This window comes from Vombatus ursinus, unplaced genomic scaffold (assembly GCF_900497805.2).
Source record: "Vombatus ursinus unplaced genomic scaffold, bare-nosed wombat genome assembly UNPS02014822.1, whole genome shotgun sequence".
Lineage (NCBI taxonomy): Eukaryota > Metazoa > Chordata > Mammalia > Diprotodontia > Vombatidae > Vombatus > Vombatus ursinus.
The window spans coordinates 11376144-11401020 of NW_020954600.1; the positions used below are offsets into that span (position 1 = coordinate 11376144).

The window sequence follows — 24877 nt, forward strand, 5'->3', positions numbered from 1 at the left end:
AGGATCTGGAATCAGAGAAACCGGGTGCAAAATTCCACCTCTGTTACTTAAGATCTGTTCACAGGCTGGGGCAAGTGGTTTCATTTCTCTGGGCCTCTGGTTTCCTCCTTTGTAAAACAAAGGGGTCAGACTCAATGGCCCATAAGGACCAGCTTTAGATCTATAGTCCTGTGTCCTCTGACCTTTCCCTCCAGTTCTAGGGATTGCTAACATCCTCCTCTCCGATTCCTCCACTTATAAGAGATAGAAACAGGCTCTGCCATTTCCTAATCACTGTGCCTTGTACAATGAGTTGATATCAGTGTCCACACTCAAGCCTACTCTCACTGAATACCAAAGGACAACAGATTTTGGGCTGGAGAGAAGAAAACAGAGGCCTCAAGAAGTTAGGTGGTCTGGCAAAATCCACAAACCCAGATGCCAACCCAGGTCTTCAGACTCCAAATCTAGTGCTCTGGCTACTGTGGCAGGCTTTAAAGGGGGGACTGTAGACCACCCCAGAGTCTCCTCAGAGGTCATCTGGCCCAGGTGCGACCAGAGCAGGAATTCCTTTAACAACGTCCTGGACAACAGCTGGTCAGCCAGCCTCTTCTGAAAGACTTCCCTGGATGGGAAGCCCAATACCTGAAGCCAGGGCTACCCATCCCACTTTGGGGAAGCACTTATTGTTTCCTTACATAGGGTTGAAATCTGCCTCCCAAAAACTTGTTCTCCCTTCTCCTAGTTTTGTCCTCTGAGGCTAAGCAGGAGAAAGCTAAGCCCAAACATCATCAACTTCAACAACCACTATGAAGGAGGGGGTTGGCAGTGGGGTGAGTATTCTGGGACAGAACAGCCAAGGTAGAAAGAGCATCACAGTACTCCACAGAGGGAACCTAAGAACCCGGGCCAAGGACAAGATCAAAGCCACTGGCCAAGCTGCCAGTAAGACATATACAGCCCCACCGCTCTGCCATCAATCTGTGGGAAAGAATCCCTGAAGATTCTTTCCCAAGCCCTGTGATGCAGCTCAGGAAGAATGAATGACTGCTCTGAGCCAGATCTGGGACAGATCAGCAGTACGGTGACCGTCCCCAACGTCCCCCTCCAACCCAGCACACCTCCAACCATCAGACCTCTGGGCCACTCCCTCCCACCTGGTATCACCCCACATGCACACATCAAGGAAGGCGGCCCAAGGAGCCAGCAGCCAGGGAGCTGCACCCCTTACCCAGCGCACAAGCAGCACTTGAGAAGACTCGGTCCCCACTGCTGGTGCCAAGGAAGGGAGACACAACCCGTTTCACCAACTCCTCCAGCTGCAGGTAGCCCTCGCTGGGGCCCGTGGGCTCATGGACACTCTGGAAAGCAACACCCAAAGCAAACAAAGGTCAAGCAGAGCTCAGCCGGCTGGCCGCTGGCAGCCACGTTTGTACAGATGTGGAAAATGAGGCCCAGGGAGGGGAAAAGCAACTCACTCTCATCACTTAGCAAGACTCTGGAGGACGAGGAAACGGAAACCAAGTTCTCTGGGCCAGCTTCCTTTGACTTTTCAGTTCAAATCAACAGGCATTTTAAAGCACCTACTCTGCACAAAGTGCTACTCGAGGTAATGGGGGTATTAGCACCTCAACTCCCCTTGCCCAACTCCACCAGCATTACTGCTGCTGCTACCATCAGACATTTACAGAATGCTCTAAAAGCTGGCAGGACTTGACACATTACATCAGCTGGGCCTTAAAACAAGCCACTGGAGACATGTGGTATTGTCCCCATTTTACAGATGAGGAGGAACAGAAGTGAGTGGCTGGTCCACGCAGCCAACAGAAAGGATCTGATCCCAGGTTCTCTCTGCTCTGAGCTGGGCTTCCCATTTATCCTGCTGTCCCTCCAATCAATCAATTAACAGGCATTTGGTAATCACCGAGTGTATGCCAGGCAACACGCTAAGATCTAGTAACACAGACAAAGGCCCTAAGGAGCTTATCCTCTCATGGGGAACCACAAGGAACATAAGACATATGTACATGTATATGCATGAGGCACATACAAAGACACTAACAGGACAGAAGGGACCTAAAGGTCAGCTGGTTCAACCCCTTCATTTTACAGATGAGGAAACTAAGTCCAAGACAGGAAACATGACCTATCAAGATCAGACAGCTCGTAGATAACGGTAGTAACAAATAGTACATGGCAAGGCCAATGAAGGAAGAAGAGAGCAAGGAAAAAAGGGGAGAAAGACAAAAGGGAAATTATGGGGTAGTGTGGAAAAGTATCAGAAACATAAGCACTAACCTCAAGGTAGTGATGTTGCTAAGCATATGACCCTGGACAAGTCGTTGGGCCTCAGTTTCCTTCTCTTTAAATGTGAGGCTGATGAGCTAGACGATCTCTACGTTCCCATCTAATGCTAAATCTATAATCCTATGTAATAAAAATAAGTGATAGCCCTTTGAAGTTCAGAAATCACTTAATATCCATTATCTTATTTGGGCCCTCACCAGAACCCTGTGGTCACTTTAATGCTCGTATCTATATAATGATCCAAGGTCTCCATCACACTTTCCTCCTGTCCCTGTGAGGTAGGAAGGGCAAGTATTATGACTCCCATTTTATAGATGAAGAAACTGAGGCTCAGAGTGGTTAAGTGAGCTGTCTGGGGTCACACTGATCATAAGTTCCAGAGCCTAGATGCAAATCCAAGATCCTTCCTAACACCAAGTCCAGGACTTTGTGCTGGGCAGCCCCAGGGAAGGGGGCCAGCAGGAAACCAAGCAGGCTCAATTCAAGGGTCACTTTCTATGTCCTCTTTCCATCCATCCCACCCCCTTCTATCTATTTTGAATGTACGTAAACACCTAACATGTGGTTTCCTCTGATAGAATGTAAGCTCCCCAAGGGCAGGGGCCATTTCATGTTTCTCTATTACCAACGCCCAGCACAGTGCCTGGCACACGGTAAACATTTCATAAACGTTTACTGATTGATGTCCAAGTCTATGAAGCTGCATAGCTTGAACAAGGGATGGGTCTCGCTCTGGCCCCAGGGGCATAACTAAAAGATCCGGGCATGGGCCGCAAAAAGACCCAATCAGGCTTCATAGAGGGAAACATTTGCTAACCATCAGGGCTCCCCTTAAGTAGAACAGACTTCCTTGGAATGTACTGAGTTTCCTGTCCCCAGAGGTCTTCAAACACAGGCTAGATGACCCCACATTAGAGATGTTGGGGAGGGGGGTCGTACTCAGCTGCGGGTTCCACCAGACCTCCTGGGAGGCCAGTTTCTGTCACTCCGTGAGTCACCCTCCCAAGGGACCCATGGGGCGGGGGAGGAGAGAGGCCTCATCTCCTCAGGTGCCACTCAGGAGAGCACTTTCAACCACAAAACCACCTTGGCTGGTTTTCAGGCCCAGGAATCGCTTTCAGTCACTTTTACTGCCTTTGTTATTTCTAAAGCACCTTTCCCCACCCTCATCTGCAGCTGCTGCCCTCACCCCTACCCTACACGGAAACCCTACGGAAGATGAATGATAGGAGAGGGGAGACCAGAGAGGGGAGAAAGGGCTGAGGTTGGGAAAGTGTCAGCCAGCCCTGGAGGGGGCTGCCCCTGCCCTGGGGCCCCACTGGGTGCAATCCTCCCCTCCAGCCGCTTCACTTCTTGGAAACACCCCAGAGCATTTTCGTCCCTGAGCTCCAGGAACAGGCCGCTGGTCACATCAGGCCTCTTTCTGGTCTCAGTGAGGCTGGAAGGCCAAGAGCTGGAGACTTTAGAGCCAGCAGGGCCCTCCGACACCTGCTAAGTCCAAGCATCTGCTGGCATAGAAAAGGAGGGGGGGCTTCTCCAAAAGGGAGCCAGGGGCTGTGGCTGGCTGTAAGCTCAGCGGGGGACCACGCAGTAATAATAATAATAATAATGGCAATAATAAATAAGATAATACATTGTGAAGCACTTAACACACAGCCTGGCACATATAAGTGCTATTATGGATATTAATAACAATAACTAGCATTTACATAGCACCTCAAGGCTTACAAAGCGCTTTAAATATGCTACCTACAAGCCTGGGAGGTAGGTGCTATTGTCATCCCCACTGGATTGTGAGATCTTTGAGGGCAGGGAGTGTTTTTCTTTTTATTAACTGTATCTCCAGAGTATATCACAGTGTGTGGCATACAGGAGGAACTTAATTAATGTTTACTGGATTTTACAGATGAAGAAACAGAGGCTGAAAGAGTTTCAGTCACTTGCCCAGGGTGACACAGCTAAGTAAGCACAGTGTTTGGCACAAAGTAGGTACTTAATAAATGTTTATGGAATGAATGAGGGGTAATAGTGGATAGATTGCCAGGTCTAATGGCAGAAAGACCTGAATTCAAATCCAGCCTCAGAAACTTCCTAGCTGTGTGACCCTGGGCAATTCACTCGCCCTGTTTGTCTCAGTCTCCTCAGCTGTAAAATGAGCCGGAGAAGGAAATGGCAAACCAGTCCAGTGTCTTTGCCAAGAAAACCCTAAATGGGGTCATGAAGAGTTGAACTCAACTGAAACAAATGAACAACAAAAGTGAACTCAGGTCTTCCTGGCTCCAGGTCCAACACTCTACCCACTGCACCTGGTACTTGCCTAAGGAAGAGGGGGCAAGCTCGGGCTCCATTAGTGAAGCCTCGGGCCCAGGCAGAGGGGACAGCCCCGCCCTACACAGCCCCCAACGTTGGTGACATTTGGAGGCTGTCATCCAAGAACTCCATTTTAGGAAGGCCACTGATAACATGGAGGGAGACCAGGATGGTGGAGGGCCTCCAGATCATGCCACGCAAGAACGTTTAACCTGGAAAAGAGAAAACTGAAGGAGGTGGTAATGGTTGGTATGGTATCTGAAGGGCTGATGTGTGGAAAGGAGATAGCCTTGTTTGTTATGCTTGGCATTACAGGGCAGCACTATGAGCAGTGGTCAAGAGGCAGAAACAAGTGGCTTAGGGAAGTGGCACAGGAGACAGAGGGTTCCCCCTGACCAGCGGTCTTCTAACCAAGGCCGGAGGACTCTCTGTCATCTAGATACAGGACTAGATGGGCTCTGAGATCCTTTCCAACTATTAAGTTTTGTGTGTGTGTGTGTGTGTGTGAGAGAGAGAGAGAGAGAGAGAGAGAGAGAGAGAGAGAGAGAGAGAGAGAGAGAGAGAGAAAGGACCTGCCCAGGGTCATAGAGACATGAGCAGAAAAGCTGAGATTTGAACTCAGGTCCTCTGACTCCCCAAAGCCAACACTTTGCACCCAGATTTTCGGCAGATGATTGAGCCAGCTGAGAATAGGCTCAGACTCTGGGCTATTTATCGGGGAAATGTGGACACCCCCTCGTCCACCTCCTGCGAAGAGAGACTAACAACCCCAACAGCCGAGTCTAGACTGCCTCTCGGGCAATCGGGGAGCTTGCTTGCTTTGCAGGGGAGGCCACAGGGAGCAGTGGTGAGTGCAACCCAGGGTACCAACATCTCTGGGATGTGCCCTGTGATCAGCACGCCTTGGGGAGGCCCGGTCAGCTCTGGGCTGCTGGTCCAACCCAGGCAAACACAGAACCATCTTCTTGCTCCATCGTGATTTAATCTCGAATGAGCTATTATCCTGGTCTTTTAATGCAATGGGGGGATGGGGAGTAAAGAAACCCCCAATCCTCCTGGTCTAACCCTGGAGGGGACAGGAAAGACCCATGGCACAGAGGTGAAGGTACTCAGAGAGACTTGGGTTCAAAACCTTCCTCAGACACTTACTAAGCTGTGTGACCCTGAGAAAGTCACTTCATCTCCATCTGCCTCAATTTCCTCTTCCGTAAAATGAGGGGGTTGGATTCAATGGCTTCCAAGGCACTGACCTCTGACTTTTTCTACTTTACTTCTGAATCCAATAAAGATAGTGATAAACACATTGAGACAGGGATTGGGTCTTATCCGTATTTTTTTATCTCTTTCAGCACTACACAGCATTAGTGCTTTCTGCACAGAGTAGGTGCTTAAAAAACATGTACAGATTCGTATTTAAAAATAGCACAAAAGCAACATTGATTACGTCCAGGTGCCTGGCGCCATGCTCAACAATGATAGGAGATACAGAATCCCAGAATTCCTGAGCTGGAAAATCTCCAAGGCCTCCTAGCCCAACTCATTCCCGATGAGAACATGGAACTCTGAGCTAGTAAGCAGTCCAGGAAGGCTGACGCTGCCGCACTGGGCCCGGATGACACACACACAGCCTCACCTGAAGAATGAGCAGCATCTGGACGATGGACGACGGGACTTTGGTCTGTCCCACGGGAAGCATCTCCTCCAGCTTTACTTTGAGGAGAACGAGGTCCCGGAAGCCTAGCAGGGCGATCTGGCGGATAGTCAGCTCCTGCCCCTGGAGAAGAGAGGAGACCAGAGAGAAAGGCAAGAAGGTAAACCTTCACCAAAACAGGAAACCTTCCAGAGCCCACGTGCAGCTCTCCTGTACTCCATCCCCGTCCAGTCCAACCCACCCCACCCCACTGGAGCCCGTGTCCCTCCACTCTGCTCTCCTCCTTCCATTCTCTACTCTGACAACCCATTCCCCTCCATCCTCACCCAATCTCCCCCATTCCCCTTATTCCTTTCCAATTCACGCCAATCCATTCCAGAAGTCCCTAGTAAGGGCCAGTTAGCTCTTCATTCATGGCAGAAGTGCTGGAGGACTCTGAAAAATCAAGTAGGGTCTCTCCCCTCACTGAGTTCACTCTTTCAAAGAAACAAGACTTTCACACCTGAAGCAGACTTGAAACCCCCAGAGACCACCACAACTGGTGTGTAATAAAGAAAACGATGCGGCAAGCAGCTGGCATCGAGGTGGCCAGGCAGGAGAGAGACAAGTGGGAGAAGAGAAGGGAAGGTGAACGGAACAGAACAGAGAGGAAGAGCTGGGGGGCACAGTAGAGAGTGTTGGGTTGGGGTCAGAGGACCGTGTTCCAGTCTCCTCACTGCCCCTGGCTCCCTTGGTAACTCCACAAGTTTTTTCATCTCTGTGAGCCTCTGGTTCATTTAAAATGATGGGGATGGCCTACAGAGATGGCCTGGAAGGTCCTTCAGGGTTCTAGATCCATGATTCTAGAACCTCCAAGGTCCCTTCTAGTCTCAAATCTGTGATCCTTAGAAAAACCAGGGAAATGGTCAGTGTTAATGGCCAGGAGTATTGCTTCCTTTCACCCGGGGAATGCTCCAGGTCACATTCCCTCTATGACATAGAAGCAGGGTTTCCCCAATTAGATCCTAGACACGAGGCTATTGCAGAAGGGAAGCTCTGGCTCAGGCTAAAAGGGATCTGGGTGATGTTTGGGTGACTTAACCCATCTGGGGAGTGTGGCACAGTCACTGAGTCAGGGAAAATGAGGAAGAGGGCCTGTCACTAAAGTTCACCTCGCCCATCTCCATGACTCCCTGCCCTCCCAAAACCAAACCCAAGGCTCAGTCAGAGGCTCAGAATCAAACAATGTTCGAGTTGAAAGGGACCTGGAGATCCTTTGGTCCAATCCATTCATTGTTCAAATGAGGAAACTGAGGCACAGAGAGGAGAAATGATTTACACAGCGTCACAGCAGATCCAGTATTCACACCCAGATCTAAAGCCAAGTGCTACCTAGAAATCAAGAGTGGTTCTATCTTCTCCAAGCCCACTGTGGTTTAAGGAAGCTTCTTACATCCTTTAACTGCCCAGAGTTCTGGGAAATGCTGCCATCATCTCTCATCCCCGAGCACCTTTGCCTCAGTCAGATCAAGTGGCACCTCCTTCAGGCAGCCATCTCTGGCCACCTGGGCTGGGAAAATCTCTCCCTCCTCCAAATGCTTAGAGCTCTCAGTGCCTTCTCCACGCATGCGGTCCTTCCTATAGGCCTAGTTCTGATCGCAATTACTGGTGTGTTTCAGACACTCATGGAATCTCAGAGGTGGAATCCTGGGGAGCACCAGAAACCGCCAAGTCCAGCCCCTGACCTCTATGACATCCCTGACAAGTCTCTGCATGAAGACCTCCAAAGAAAGACAACTCACTGCTTCCCAGGCACCCAATCCCCTCTAAGAAGGCTCTCGTGGCTAGGAAGTCTAACTTGGCTTCCATGTCATTTCAATTCAATTCAATTCAACAAGCCTTTATTAAAGGCCTACTTTGTCCTTGCCTAGGCTGGGTCCTGGGGATTGGTGTCAATATTCAGTCATGTCCAACTTCATGGCCCCATTTGGGGTTTTCTTGGCAAACATACTGGAGTGGTTTGCCATTTCCTTCTCCAGCTCATTTTACAGATGAGGAGACTGAGGCAAACAGGGTGAAGTGACGACCAGGGCCACACAGCTAGTAAGAGTCTGAATCTTCCTGACTCCAGGCCTGGCGCTCCACGCACTGTGCCACCTAGCTGCCCTTGCTGAGGATATGATCAAAGTCCCATGCTTTCAATGATCTTGCATTCTTGTGGGGTTGAGGAGAAAAAAGGAAATAAATGCAAAATAAATATAATGGGGGTGGTAGCCCTAACAATTTAGGGAATTAGCAAATGCCTCTTAGAGGAGGTAGCAAATGAACCAAGCCTTAAAGACAGATGGGGGTTCCAAGGTGAGGAGGGAGAACATTCCAGACAGGAGAGACTGACATGCTGTGTAAAGGCAAGGAGGCAGGAGAAAGCATATGGAGAAAGTCAAGCAGTCCAACCTCTACCCACTGCTCCTAGGAATAAGTCTGATACCTCTTCCAGGTGACCCTGGATTGGAATCCAGAGGGCAGGACCCTAATACTCCTAATATGCACCACTCATGGAGCTTATAACGTAGTAGGTGCTTGATCGATACCCACCACCTCCATGTTAAAAGACAGAATAGCTCTCGCCTGCCCACGGCTCAGAATGAACTTAAAACTTGGGGGCAGAACAGTGGCAGAGACAGGGTCCATTTCTCTCCTTTCTGGAATCACTGCCCACTCAGAAGACGACCAGTGAATTGCTCTCCTGCACGAGGCCCCAGCTTGATGGCATTAGAGATTTTGAATGGAGGAAAATTCTTTTCATTGTTTAATTTTTCACTTGGTTCTGAGAAAAGTAATCTATATGCTACCTCGCCCTAAACCTCTCCTGGGGAGATTAGATGTTATCACAAAACCCCAGGAATTCTTACCACGCAGGGCTGCTCTTTGTGTGCAGCAGATAAGGGGAGGTTATCTGTGTAGATGCCAGGGGAAGGCATTAGTAATAAAAACTATTATTATAATTCATAACCACACTTAGGTAATTATGGATAATTACAATGATTATAACTCACAGAAATACATTTGTATATTTTGATGTAGTTTTTGCCACCACAAAGAACTTTCTGAACATCATAACTGACTTTGAGACCCAGAAGTATGCTTGGAGATAATCTGGTCCAAACCTTTCATTTTACAGATGAGGAAACTGAGGCCCAGAGAATAAGACTTGCCCAAGGACACACAACTAATGTGGCACAGTGGATGTCAGCTCTTAGAACCTGCAAGTCCATGAGAAACCAGGGCCAACTTCAGTGTTCATTCCTCATAGAGTTATTGCTTGTGGTTCAAGCTAGAGATGAAACATGAGGCCTACAGAAATGGGAGAAGAGGAAGGAGGTGGAGATGGTGTCCAACTCTCTAAGGTTCTCAGCAAAAATAATGGTGGGCAAAGAAGAAAGGAAGGCAAGAGAACACAGTTTTTGGATCCTCTGTGCCTGGGGATTGCAAAAGCAGAGGGATTCTGAATCATGTCACCAGCATGCCATGCTAGAACCCTAATCTAGTTCTTCCTTTGGGGAGCCTTTCACAGAAGCAACTACCTTGCAAAGTGACATATCTCACATCCACTTAGACCTCCAAAAGACTGGCCTAGAGTCCTGGGATCACAAACTGCGAGCCAGAAGGAATTTTAGAGCCTGCCCTTTCATGTTGTAGCTGAGGAAACTGAGGCCCGGAAAGGTTACCAGACTAAGGTCGCCAAGTGAGTGACAGAGGTGGCATCTGAACTCAGATCCACCGTCTTAAGGGCCAGTGTGCTTTCTGAGCAACCAAACTGAAGTCCAGAGAATGAAAGGACTTGCCCAAGATGGCACAGTGAGTTTGGCGCCAAGCTAGCACTTGAACCCCAGGTCTCATGCCTCTTGGTGTTCTTTTCCTGCATTTGTATTCAAAGAGTTTAGCCCAGCTTCTAAACGTGATCAGCACTTAATAAATGCTTGTTGACTTAGGTTGACTTCTCACTACACCAAATTTTTCTTGCACACAGCATGAGGTAGAGTAGATGTTGGCCTGTCTATAAGTGGATATGAAATGTTGATTCAGTTCAATGTTATCTTCTGGGCTGTCTTCTTCTTAACCAGAGAATCTCATTGTACTATCTGGCAGTTTTTTGGTGGTTTTTTTGGGTCCAGACTTGTGATTTCATCAGTGTGAAAACTTCCTCTTTGGATAAAAATCATCAAGTTATCTGTATGACAGTCCTGGAGGCTTGCCTGGATCACAGAATTACAGAAGGGAATCTGGAGGGAGCCTCAGAAGCTAACCCACCCATTTTACAAGAGAGGAGGCCGAGGCACAGGGTGGTTGAGTGATTTGTCCAAGGTCTCATGGGTAGCAAGTAAAGGAAGGATTTAAACCCAGATCTGCCGACTTCAGAACCAGAGCTCTTTGAGAGCTCGAGTGATTTGCTCATAGTCACACCGCTGGGCTATGTTGAGGGACAACCTGAGCCCAGGTATTCCTCATTTACAAGGTCAGCCCCGCTCCCCCCATGCCACATTACTTCTGGCATCCTGGGGGATCTGGCTGGTTCCTGTTATTTCCTGCTGCTGGGTTCCTGGAACCAACCAGTTTTCTTCATGTGTCTTGGGATGGGCATGAATGGTTACAATCTTTGCCCTATAAAAAGTTTAGTTAAAGCATTGCCTTTAGGGCTTCCAGGGTCCATGTTAAATATTACATTTTATGATTATTTTTGAAGACTTAAGATTTATAAAAAACTGGAGAAGGATATAAAAAGTGTGCCCCGTGTCTCCGGTGTTTAAATAGATGTTGAACCAGATCCAAGACTCATGGCACCAGAGGGGTGCCATCACACCCAGTATCCCACACCACAAATCATGCTGTCGCAGAAGCTTTGGCTGTAAGGACCAACCCTCCCCTATGCCTCTCCCATTCCCCATAATTCCCCAAGGCAAGAAGGCTTTAACTTTGACCCCTTTTCAGCAGGAAAACTCTGGTCTTGGGTTTTGCTATGGAATAATTTTATAGTAGGGCGGGTGTACCCAGCTCATGCAATATGACCTCTAGACTAGTTAATCGTTCGTTCCTCGGAGGATTATTGCAGCCCTTCTGAGAAGGAATCCCATCCCAAGCTAGGACCAGCTTTCAAGAAAGTGCCATAAAGAGTCATCATGTCATCAAATCCTCAAATCCCTGCAGGGTTTTAAGCGCCTTTCTCATTAAAAGACAAAAAGACATAAATGTCTCTCTTACCCAAAGGACAGTCCAGTATCTCCTGGTTAGGCATGAGGAAAGAGAAAAAGCAAAGAGCAAACGGTTTCATTAAACACACATGAGATTATAATGCCGAGGATCACAGACCAAGATTTGGAAGGGTCTGAGAGCCCGCATCCTCCAACCCCCTCGTGTCACTGAGGAGGAAACGAGGACAAAGGAGGTGACTTGTCCAAAGCCACAGAGGTGGCCCGTGCCTGAAGCAGGGCTTGAGCCCAGGCATTCTTGACTCTGCACTGAATAGGGTATCAACCACCCCATCCTGCACACGAAGGAACGGCCCCAGCTCAGAGAAATCCAGCCATTTGCCTGTTATCACACAGTAGTACGCAACACAGCCGGGATTCAAACCCACCTCCTCCAATTCCAAAGCCCAGGCTCTTTCTCACGGCACTGCCTTCACTACCAGGTTCATAGAGTCACAGAGCTGCAGAGATCCTCAGACGTCACCTGGTTCCACACTCTCATTACAGAGGCAGCCAGGTGGCTCAGTAGACTGAGCTCTGGACCCTGAGTCAGGAAGACCTGAGTTTGAATCTGGCCTCAGACACTCCCTAGCTCTGGTGACCCTGAGCAAGTCACTTTACCTCTGTCTGCCTCAATTTTCTCATCTGTAAAATGGGGGTAACAATAGCACTATCTCCCAGGGCTGTTCTGAGGATCAAGACAATATTTATAGAGCCTTAAAGCGCTATACAAATGCTAGCTATTATGTGATTAGCTGTTCTTACAGAGGGAGAAACCGAGTCACAGGGGAGGTTAAATAAACAAGGTCATACTGGTGCTACGGTCAGAGGTGTGATTTGAACTCAGGTTCTTGGACTCCAGGGCCTACTGTTTCCATTATACTGATGGTACATAATGGTAAAAGTCCACATTTGCATAGCATTTTAGCACTGACCAAGTACTTTCCTTGAAAGCAGCCCTGTGGCATAGGCTGTAGGTGAATTCCCTCACCAGACCGTCAGAGTCAGAGCTGTAAGGGACTCTGGGGGTCACCTTGTCCAACCCTCCTCATTTTACGGAGGAGGAAAGTGACATGTCCCTCCACTGATGGCAGATGAGCCCTTACAACACACACACACACACAAGGTCTCCCTGTCACTTCCATATACATTTATTAACTGTCCCCTGGGTACTAGGCACTGGAGGTTCCCAAACCAAAAAATGGGAGAGCTGACCTTCAAGGAGCTTCCATTCTACTTGACGTAGGGAAATAATATGTGTTTATGAATAGACACAAAATAATTCAAGGGATCAAAGTGATAAGAGACAGCAAGGCATGGTGGACAGGAGGCCAGACTCAGAGTCAGGGAAGACCCAGATTGATGTCCTGCCTTTGACATGTACCATCCTGGGTGACCCTGAGCAAGTCACTTGACCCTGTGCCCAAGGCAACTCTCTAGGACCATAACTGTCAGACAGCATTGTGGAAGGACTTTCCATAACTGGGAGCCCCTCTCTTGGACAAATTACAAAAATTTCCAGACAGGAAAAAAAACTGGGAGATATCTTGGGCAACCTTCTACGTTACAGACCAAGTGTTGATCTGTACTCAAGAAAGGAGTTGCCATACTAGTTGCTGCTTATACCAATAGTCTAGACTAAAAATGAATAAATAAGTAAAATTGAGGGAATAAACGCCAACATTTGGGGGGTGGGGGAAGAATCAGGAAAAGCTCTGTGTAGACTCTAGCACCCCTCCTCAGGTACCCGAGGAGCCATCATGAACCCCAAAGTCATTGCTGGAGACCAAGCTGGAAGGAACCTCAGTGACCATCTGGTGTAACCAAAAACTGAACAAGAAATCCCTCTAAAACATTCCTGGTAACAAAAAACCCCCAAATTCCAGATAAACTGGGGTCAAAGAGACAAGCTGACTTAAAGTTTCTGAACCATTCTCAGTAATAACCTGGTTTGGGGTCCCACTAGCCCTGCCTCATCTGGTTTTTAATTGACCTTCAGCGAAGGGGAATCCTTTACCTTGTAAGACAACTAATTGTACTTTTAGACAGCTCTAATCACTAGGAAGTTTCTCCTAACATCAAACTAACTGTATATGATGACTGTTAATGGAAGTACACCAGTGGGGGCTCATAAGCTATAGTCTTAGAAGTGAAGACCCACAGGACATTCCTCGAGAAGCTGAGAAAGCAACTCTCTGGGAACCCAACTCACAAATAAATGCAAATGAAAGCTAAGGACGTATTGCAAGGAGGGGTGTGACAGAAGTATGAAGGCAGGACTTTAATAGAGGGGTACAAGTATCATCATCTCCATTTTATAGATGAAGAGACAGAGACTTGCTGGGATATATCTGTAGCAAGCCCCAAACTCAGGAAGAAATTATCAGAGTTGAGACTCGAACCCAGGATCGCCAACTCTGAATCCATTGTTTTTTTTCTACCATGTCCCATACAGGCAGTGATCCGTTTCTCCGTTCCAAGAATGTTCTGGGCTTTCACCAGATGTGCAAGGGGCGGGATGCCCCACTGTGCTCCTCCTTCGCTGTCCCTTACACTATTCCCACCTCCTAGCCTCACACTCCAACCCCCACCAAAAGTGGCTCTAAAACCATACTGCCTATGCAGGTAGCCATCAACTCTGCCTGGAGATATAGGAGAGATGTCAGAGTCACCCACTCCGCTGTGGCCTCAACAGGAATCCTCTCTATGGCATCTGAAAAGTATGTCCATCCATCCATCTCCATACCTGTCCATCCATATTTCTGTCTATCTACTCAACTGTACTCACTTGTATATATATGCAGCATTCTCCCACCCCCTCACTCTTGCCCCCTAGTAGAATGCATGCTTCTTTAGGACAAATGCAAGGACTGTTTCATTTTGTGTTTTTGTATCCCCAATGCTCCAGGGATGAGGAATTCACTACTTCCAGAAACAGCCCCTTCCACTTTGGGATCACTCTAACAAGTTTATCCTGAGCTCAAGCTGAAAGAAGGCTCAGCAAGTATCTTAATTCTAAAAGGACCGTGAGGTTGGTAGCAAACTCCTTGTCTGTCTCATGAGTTTCGGGAGGGGCAATAAGAAACTTTTCAAGGATTTTAAAAAAAGACACAGTAGAATCACATCCGCCCCTTGTACACTTTATCTGAAACAAGGAGAATCAAATTTGTTCCTGTGGTGAAGGGGGCAGGGTAGGGAGGAAGAACCCCCAGCACCCCACTGCGTAGATGCGAGCAGAAATGTGACAGTGACACATCTATTCCCCGAGTCAGAACTGTTCCTGAAAAAAGCACCACGGAGATCTGAGAAAGAGAACAGAATACCCCAAACTGATGGCCCCCAACTGACCTGCAGCTCACAGATTCCAGCAGAGTAATAATAAAAATAACAACAATAATGGCAGCTAACATCTTATCACACTTTTAAGATTTGCAAAGTGCTTTACTATTATCTCACTTGATCCTCATAATAACCCTGGGGGGGTAGGTACTATTATTATACCCATTTTACAGATGAATAAATTGAGTAGTGACTTGATCAAGGCTAGATCACTAGTTATTTGTTTAGGAGAGGATTCGAATTCAGGTCTCCCTGATTCCAAGTCCAATGCTCCAGCTACAAATCTCCCTATTCTGCCACCCAACCTGGGTGATGATGGGATGAAAAGAAGAGTCACAATTACTGTACACTGAATTTATCTAATGAGACTGACCTGAACAGGGTAAAATATCGCCTGCAGGGTGGGGAGGGTCTCAGTGAAGAAATGATCCCATACTTCAGCCAGAAGGTCAATTCGATTTTCACCTAGATGTGGAAAGACGGGATGGCAGAGGTAAAGAAAAGAATCATCGATTATTATGTGAGTGTCCCATCTCCCCTAATTCCATTTTAAACATGTACTCCTTTCTCTCCAGAGCTTAGCTCAACGGTCACCTCCTACTTGAGACCGACAGGGATACCTCAGCTATTACGCTTTTGAAATAACTTTGCATTACTCTGTATACCTGACATGTAGTAAGCACTTAATAAATGCTCGCCCTGTCTGTCCATCTGTCGGTCTACCTATGGGACCATCCACCTGTCCATCTATCTCTCCATCCATCCATCTCCACAACTGTCCATCTGTATATTCCACTATGCGTTCAACTTGTATATATGCTTCATTCTTCCTCTCTACCTTCTCACTCCTGCCCCCTGGTAGAATGTAAATTTCTTAAGAACAAAGGCAAGGCCCATTTTGTTTTGTGTTTTTGTAACCCCGATACTCCAAAAGGTGGCGCTTGAGTTGAGCTACGAAGCGACCTAGGGATTCTAAGAGGTGGAGGTGGTGCATCCCAGGCAAGGGGCACAGCTGGGGCAAAGACACGGAGGCAGGAGATGGGATGTTCCATATAAGCAGCAAGCACACCAGCCAGCAGAATACAACATAATGGACAGAACCAGAATGGAACCTTTCAGATTAAAGAGTCAGATTTTTTTAAGGACCCAAAGAAAGATGCATTCATAGGAGGGTAAAAAGATTCTGAGGGCCTGAAAGGTCATCTAATCCAGTCCTCTTTTGATACGGAACTTGAGATCAGAGAGGTTGAGTATTTCACCCAGTAGGGAAGTAGAAGGGCTGGCATTTTAACCCAGTTCTCCTTACTTCAAAAATCAAAGCTTTTCTCTTTACTCCAAAATGCCCTTCCAGGGTACTGACAATACTGCACACGAGGTCCATCACTTCAAAGAAATGGAAGCCTACGAGAATGCAAAGGCATCATTAAAGATGGGAATGCGTCTATTATTTAAAGACCATCAGGGAAGGATGTTCCACTATGAGAAATGCTTCCTCGAGCCTAATCTAATTTCCTCAGGCCTTCGCTTAAATTCTCTTAGATCTGATGCTCGTTTCCGAAGGGGGGGGGGCTGGGGTCATCATCCTTAATTCTTGTCCTTCTATGGAATGAACAAGATGACCCTTGGGATCTAAGACTTGGGAGAATGACTACGGAGTACACACATGACTGACTGGAACAGATAATTTGGGGGAAGATGGATTTTTTTTTCTTAAAGCTATATTGAGGGGGCAGCTAGGTGGCACAGTGGATAGAGCACCAGTTCTGGAGTCAGGAGGACCCGAGTTCAAATCTGGCCTCAGACGCTTGACACTTACTAGCTCTGTGACCCTGGGCAAGTCACTTTAATCCCACTGCCTAGCCAAAAAAAAAAAAAAAAAAAAAAAGCCACATTGAAGGTAATTCATTACCAGAAATATCCATTCTGATCAACAACAAAAACAGTAACAAAATTCACATTTACATAGTCCAGTAGCCTAGTTCAGCCCTTCATCATCTTCCACCCATCCGTTGTAATAGCCTCTTAACTAGTGTCTCTGCCGCCTGCTTCTTGCATCTCTGCTCCATCTTCCCCTCAGCTGCCAAAGCGATTAGTGATTATTTCTAATGTGCAGGTCTGATCTGGTCACCTCCCTGCTCAACACACCGCAGTGGCGCCATGTTACACCGAGGACCAGAGACAAACCTCCTTCGACTGACACTCAAAGTCCTTTACAACCTAATCCCTACCTACCTTTCCATTCTCATGACGTGTCATTCCCCTTTCTCATCTACTCTACGATGCCGTAAAACTGGCCTTATTGTTTCTCACACACAAGGTTCCATCTTCTCCTTGCCCTGGATGCCCCCAGGTCTGGAATACGTTGCCTTCCTCACCTTTGCTTCTTAAAACCTTTAATCTCCTTCAAAGCTCAGCTCTAGATCTTACTTCTACCCAAGGCTTTCTCTGATCCCCCTCCATGAACTCTACAATCCAACCAGACTGCCCTACTTGGGACTCCTCAGATGCCATACTCCATTTTCCTGTCTGTCTTCTGTGCCTGGAATGCTCTCTTACTTCATCTCCACCTCCCGGGTTCCTCTTGAGACTCAGTTCGAATCCAACCTTCGCCAGGAGGCCTTTCCTGATGCAAGACTCCCCCTCTTCCCTCTGAGATCACCTTCCACTTGGTACACACACACACACATACACACACACTTTACGTAGAGTGTGTGTGTGTATCTTGTATGTACCCAGTTATTTACATCTTGTGTCATTAGAATGTAAACTCCCTGCAGGCAGGCCCTATTTCACTTTTGTCTTTGTATTTTTAGCACAGAGCACAGTGCCTGGCAAACAGCAGGAGCTTTAAAAATGCCTTTTCATTGTTGCTTTAAATCTTATAAAGCACTTTCCTTACAACAACCATGTGATGTGGGCAGTGCAAGGATCATTATTGCCATTTCAGAGACACATAAACCAGAGTTTGGAAAGTTAAAGTGACTTGCCTAGGATCACCCAAATAGTAAATATTAGAACCTGGATTTGAACTCAAGTCTTCTCTTTGAATGGCACCATGAGGTGAAAACACAGTTTACCACATGGACCCTAAGAACGGTGTTATAGACAGAAGTTCCAGGATATCGTCATAGAATCATTTTCATTATTCTAATTACTTTACGATAAACAATAAAAGTCCCTCCAAACAGACAAAACAATCAAAGTCCCTCCAAACAGACAAATTGACACATAAAACAAGGGACACAGAGTTTACCCAAACCGCCAGCTTTAATAAGGAATAACTCAATGAATTTACAAAGACGATCCTTTTTGTTCTGTCTCCTCTGAGGCCTCCCCAAAGAGCCACCCATAATTCTCAGACAGAGACACAACAGTGACCAATCATGTCCAAGCCTAGATTCACTGATAACTGTCCAAATATATCTCAGCTAATACAAAGCCAAACAGAAAGTCCCTGGCAGAAAACCAACCCCCTTCTGTTCAGAAGAGTCGATGAATGAAGCGGCCTGCTTAATCAAATATTGTGATTCCTTGAGAGTTACCATAAATGGGCCATCAGTTTTTAAAGCCTTGTAATACGATAAAAAACATGCAATCCTGAAACTCGTTTGACTGTAATTTAATCTGCCATGTATGATGCTGTAAAAAGAGCAGGGGGTGGGGGCCTGGTCAGAATATCTGGTTCGAGTTTCTGTTCTTCTATTTACTAGCTGTGTGAGCGTAAGGGGATCAATTCACCTTGCCTCAATTGAGTAAAATGAAGGGCTGGTGGGCATGCCAGCTAAGCGACCTCATTAGCTCTCAATCCGACGATATATTTGTCACTTCAGGGTCTGTCCTGACTCATCCTTTCGATCCACAACTTACAATGCTGCAGAAATGTATCGATTATGTGGGTACCAGATAAAGAGCAGTCTATTATCACATCAGACTGGAGATGACTGATGAGGAACCAAGGACCCTGCCCCTGACTTACCCCCCGTTTAGCCCCCACTGAGGGCATTAGCAGAAGCTAATTGTGTGTAGACAACACACTGTAATTCTGGTGCGTTTGCTGAATCACTCAGGCACCAGTTGGAGAAGAGAGACAGATAGCCTGGAAACCATAATTTCTAGCAGAGGATATGAAAAATGTCAAGTATCTTCCTGCCTTTCCTCCCCTCTCCCCCCACCCCTAGCCCTTCAGATATCTCTAGGGCAGGCAGGCAGGCAGGCAGGACAGTCTCCCAGAAAACTCACCCTGACTCATCCATGACCCACATGGTACATAGCCTATGCCACATGCAGGCCAAGAACGGGGTTTCACCTTTGCTGAGAATGGCCTGCCTGAGGCAGAGGGGGAAGACTGTGGCTATCTATTGTGATTTACTGACCTAGATAAAGGAATTGATTGGGATCTGTGTTTGCTCTTGAGAGGCCAAGAAATTAGGTCAGTTCAGATGAGATAGCAAGAGATGGCAAACCCAACTTGACTGAACACAGCTTTGGAGATGTACTTGGTGGTTTTCCCCAAAGATGCTATTTATTTAGTGGGAAATAAAAGTGACAGGAAGAGAGGGAGAGGATTGAAAACACAGATGCTAACATAGCCACATGTTCTAGGGCTGCCTGTGAAGGGAAATAACACGGGGGAAAGGGTGAATTTGGAAAACAAGTGTATGAACTTTTCAATGGATATTCCAGGAGGTGAGATTGAAGGAGAGAGTATCTTTAAATCCACAGGGGCTGGGATCTGGGTGGGAGAACAACTCACTAGCCATGAAATAGAAGAATAAAGGACAGGATCTAGGGTCTGAAGGCCTGTGTTTTAATTCTGGCTCTCCTATGTCACCCAATCAATAAACAAACATTTATTAAGTGCCTCCTGTATGCCAGGCACTGCACTAGGACAAATGAACCACCTTGCCCTCAGGGAGCTCACATTCTACTGAGAGGGAGAGAAAAGGACAAACTATCTATCTACATCGATCCATATACATATACATACATACATACACACACAAACATATATACAATGTATAGGGGAAGCTAGATAGCTCAGTGGATAGGGTACTGGGCCTGGAATTAGGAAGACCTGAGTTCAAATCTGGCTCCAGACGCTTACTAGCTGTATGACCTTAGGCAAGTCACAACCTCTGCTTGCCTCACTTTCTTCATCTGAAAAATGGGGGTAACGGCACCTACCTCCTGGGATTGTTGTGAGGACCTAATGAGATATTTGTGAAGTGCTCAGCTCTGCACCTGGCACACATAGTAGGTGTGTTAATGTGTTAAGGTTGTGATAATAGTTATTATCACAAAGGACAAAACTAAGGCTAGGAAAGCTTAGAGAGAAGCTCACTCAGGACCACACTGCTCGTTAAGTGTCTGAGGCTGGATTCGAACCCTGGTCTTTGTGATGCCAAGTCCAGCACTCTGTTCTCTGCTCCAGGCTCTAAAATGAGAAGGTTGTACTAGGGAATCTCTAAGGTCCCTTCTGGATCTTAAAAGTTCAGCAAGAGGTCAACAGACCAGCAGCCACCACAGTTAAGGATAATAACAGCTGCCCTTTGCATAACACTTTACATAAGGATTTCATCTGAACCTAACAAACCCTCTGGGAGTTAAATCCTAGCTACAGGCGTTATTGTAATTTTACAGAAAGGGAAACTGGGCACAGAATGGTGAAGTGACTCTGCTAAAGTATCCAGATGACGATGAGTGAACGGGACAAGATTTGAACCTGTGATCCTACAGGGCGCTACCTACTACGTTGCACTGCCTTTCTTACAAAGCGCTGACTCCTTTGGTAAACCCAGAGCCCCAGGGTCCTGCGATATGCCCTGGCCTTTCCTCTAAAGAGGAAGAAAAGATCCCCAGATCCTCAATTTTTACTGCTGTCGTTAATTTTTATACCGCCTTCATTTCTGGAATATATCTGCCTTCCACTGCAAGCTGTCTTGAACAGTGAATAAAAGAATAATTCAGCAGGACCATTCATTAGAAGTCTCTGACTATATGCAATATTCCATACCGATAGTCCCTCAACTGAACTTTTCTTGTTATCCACCCCAAATCTCCCAGAACAGGGATTAATGTGACATATAAATTGGGCTGGGACTGCAGGCAATTTGAGTCAGGAAGACACGGCTTCAGAGCCAGACTCAGATTCTTACTGGCTGTGTGACTCTGGGCAAGTCAATTAACTTCTATTTGCCTCAGTTTCCTCATCTGTAAAATGGGGATAATAATTGCGCCTACCCTGAGGATCAAATGAGATACAATTGTGAAGATGCTTAGCACATAGTAGGAGTTATAGAAATGTTTCATTTCCTTTCCACACCTCCGTCCTTTGAATTATAGCCCATAAGCGGCTGCCAATCTATTCTGAGGGCCAGCCCTGATGGCTCGAAGAAGATGGGGCTCTTTTGGCCTGTGATTAAACTTTAAAGCGTTCCCAAAAGATATCCCTTCCATCTTCAGGAAGGCAGCCCTGCTTAGAACCCCCAGCCTAGCCTAACCTCCACCTTACGATGTGGAATCCAGATTAGTCACATCAAAGATAACAAGAACAAAGGCTGAGCCAAGACGGCAGAGTGAAGGTAGGGATTCCCCCCAGCTCTCCCCTAAACCCCTCCAAAAATTTTTAAATAACGGCTCTAAACAAATTCTAGAGTGGCAGAATTCACAAAAAGACAGAGTGAAACAACTTTTCAGCCCAAGACAACTAGAAAATCGGTGGGAAAGGTCTGTTGCACCAGGGTGAGGGTAGGAGGGAAAGCAGTTTGGGGGAGATAAAAGTCAGACGCAAAACGTTTTTGAGAATGGACAGGGTAAAAGGAAAGAAAGAGGATAAATGGGGGAAAATAGGAGGGAAATACATAATTACTGTGAAATTTTTTTTTTACAGTTTCTTTGATAAAGACTTCATTTCTCAAACATGGAAAGCTGAGCCAAATTTATAGAAATAAGAGCCATTCCTCAGCTGATAAACGGTCAAAGGATATGAACAGGCAGTTTTCAGACAAAGTAATCAAAACAATTGATAGTCAAGTAGAAAAAAATGCTTTAAATCACTATTGATGAGAGAAATGCAAATGAAAACAACTCAGAGCTACTACCCCATATCCGTCTGACTGGCTAATATGACAGAAAAGGAAAATGACGAATGTTGGAGGGGATCTAGGAAAATTAAAACACTAATGAACCATTGTGGAAGTTGTATATCGATCCAGCCATTCTGGAGAGCAATTTGGAACTATGCCCAAAGGGCTACAAAACCATACATACCCTTTGACCTAGCAATATCACTACTAGGTCTGTATCCCAAAGAGATAAAAAACAAAAAGGAAAAGGACCTATGTGTACAAAAATATTCATAGCAGCTCTTTTAGTGGTGGCAAAGAATTGGAAATTGAGGGGATGTCTATCAATTGGGGAACTGTTGAACAAGCTGTGGTATAAAATTGTGATGGAATACTATTGTGCTGTAAGAAATGATGAGCAGGATGCTCTTAGAAAAACATGGAAAGACATGAACTGATGCAAAGTGAAATAAGCAGAACCAGGAGAACACTGCACACAGTAACAATATTACATGATGATCTATTATGAATAACTTAGCTATTCTCAGCAACACAATGATCCAAGATAATTCTGTAGGACTTAAGAGAAAAGGTGCCGTCCATCTCCAGAGAAAAAACTGGCAGAACCTGAATGTAGGTCAAAGGTACTTTTTCTTTATTTTCTTTGTTTTTCTTGGTTTTTTTTTGTCTGTATTTTCTTTCACAGAATGACTTACGTATTTTGCATGACTATACATGTATAAACCTATGTCAAATTGCTTGCCTTCTCAATGAGGGGACAGGTAGAGAGAATCTGGAACTCAAAATTTGAAAAAAAGAATGTTAAAATTGTTTTTACATGTAATTGGGAAAAAATAAAATATTAAATAAGATTCTTTAAAAAAGAATAACAATATATGCCCCTGGGGAGAAGTCATGGAAACCGGCAGAACACTGTTTCCAGAGAAACCATCCCAGCTTCTTCTAAAATAACAACGATGACAACAAAGTCCCGATAAAGGCCCAGGTAGTTCTGTTTGGTCATGGCAGCAGCAGCAGCAGAGCCCAGGACGACTCAGCTGGTGCCCTGAAGGCTCCATTCCCAGGGGCAGAAGGAATCCCGGACAGCCGAGGACAGATGCTTCCCAGCTGTCCGGACATCACAGGCTGCCTCCCAGAGGCCTCTGTCCACCCGCTCCAGGGGCCCCTCTTACTCGCCTTCACACAGGTGAACCTTCTCTTCCACAAACAGGAGCCCTTTAGCAAGCAGCTGGTTCTGCCAAGAGACAAGAAAGAACAGAGATGTTGGCTATTTCAGAGAGGATCTATGAGCCCAGCAAAGACCTCACTATTTAACTAAACAAAGATTCGGTTCTGAGTGTTCCCCAGGCACCCACATCTGGGTTCCTCCTGGTGGGAGGAACAACACAGGATACTCAGAGTTGAGAAAACGTACTTTTCTCTCTTCTCGGCACAGGTGAGGGACTATGGGTATGGAATATTGCATATAGTCAGACACTTCTAATGAATGGTCCTGCTGAATTATTCTTTTATTCACTGTTCCAAGACAACTTGCGGTGGAAGGCAGATATATTCCAGAAATGAAGGCGGTATAAAAATTAATGACAGCAGTAAAAATTGAGTACACTGCACCCCGGGGTCCACTGTTTTGAAAGGTCAACTTTTTCCTTCCATAGGCAGGGATAAGACCTCCCTCCCCCCATACCACATTCGCAGCCGCATTTGTCCCCTCTCCCCTTAGAGCCCCTCTTTATGTGTGGTCCTACCCCACTGGATCCTAAGCTCCTTGAGGGCAGGAACTGTCTTGTTTGTATTCCAGCGCTTGGCATGTAGTAAGCATTCAAAGAGGATCCCTATCGATCTACCCATCTATCTGCTCATTCGTAATCTACCTATCGTTAGCTACCTTCTGTCTAAACTCCAGATCCCACAAGGAATAAAGGGGACCAACCGTGTACCTAAAGGGAGACTTCATTTAGCACAGGGGTTCCCAAAATGAAGCATATATGCATGTATATATTATATATGTGTGTATGCATGTATATGTGTTTATATGTATATATAGATACGCATGCATGTATACATGGTCCTCAATTTTCAGATGAAACCGGGGATTTATATGTGTGTATGTATGTATGCATACACATATATACATATATATATACATACAAACATATATATTTGTATTGACCTCAATTTTCAGATGATGAAACTGGGGCCGAGGGAAGCCAGATGACTTGCTCAAAGTCACACAGCTACTGTCAGTCAGGATTTGAACCCCAGTCTCCTGCCAATGAGCCCAGTCTTCTTTCTGCCTCAAAGATACCTTGGGATGACTCCCAAAGCTCTTCGGTACTTGCTTTGGAGAAAGGGGAAACCGAGGCCCAGGTAGAACATACCAATTATTCCAGGTGACCAGGGGGGAGCCACATATATGAAACAAACCCGAGGCTCTCACTCACCAGGTAATTCTGATTAAAGGGCAGGGGGAGGTCTACAGGGGCTGCTTAGAGAGGAAGAGTAAAGTTAAGGGTCCAAGCAAGGACAAAGTCGGGGCCAATCTTCTAGGAAGGGGACCTCAAAGGGTCAATCATAGCAGTGTGTCGGTGAAAGGGACCCTAGATTTAGAATCTGAGGACTCAGATTTGAATCCTGGCTCAGTTATGTGGATAAGTCACTTACGATGTGGGCTTTTAGCTGTAAAATAAGGGGGTTTAATGATCTCTAAGGTCCTTCTAACTCCAAACCCTGTCGTTGTATTCTCAGTACTTTGCACACAGTAGGCACTTAATAAATGTTTGCTGGATTGGATCTGGGTTGCAAAAAGGAAGGTAGAACTCTGGCCATGTGGGAAACCAGCACCTCTTGCATAACAGAACAAAATGCTCCTTTTCCCATGTTTGTTGGAACTAGTCCCGTGCAATGACCCCTGTTCTCATTTCCCTCCTTCCTGGCTCTCCTGGTCCCAAGCATTGCATTTGGGAAGCTGAACACTGTGTAGT

At 46.3% G+C, this 24877-nt stretch overlaps 1 protein-coding gene across 5 annotated transcripts in view; it reads right to left on the reverse strand.

Moving 5' to 3' along the window:
- PRR5L (proline rich 5 like) overlaps positions 1 to 24877 on the reverse strand; it is a 95745-nt gene that overhangs the window by 8248 nt on the left and 62620 nt on the right. For 4 of the 5 annotated variants that reach the window (XM_027837885.1, XM_027837882.1, XM_027837883.1 and 1 more), the window contains exons 5-8: positions 23073 to 23130; positions 15185 to 15276; positions 6230 to 6370; positions 1211 to 1340 (exon numbers count right to left, since the gene is read on the reverse strand). In XM_027837885.1, the coding sequence (XP_027693686.1) occupies positions 1211 to 1340; positions 6230 to 6370; positions 15185 to 15276; positions 23073 to 23130 (421 nt within the window). The remainder of the gene's footprint in view (positions 1 to 1210; positions 1341 to 6229; positions 6371 to 15184; positions 15277 to 23072; positions 23131 to 24877) is intronic. The other variant, XM_027837886.1, reaches the window with a different exon arrangement.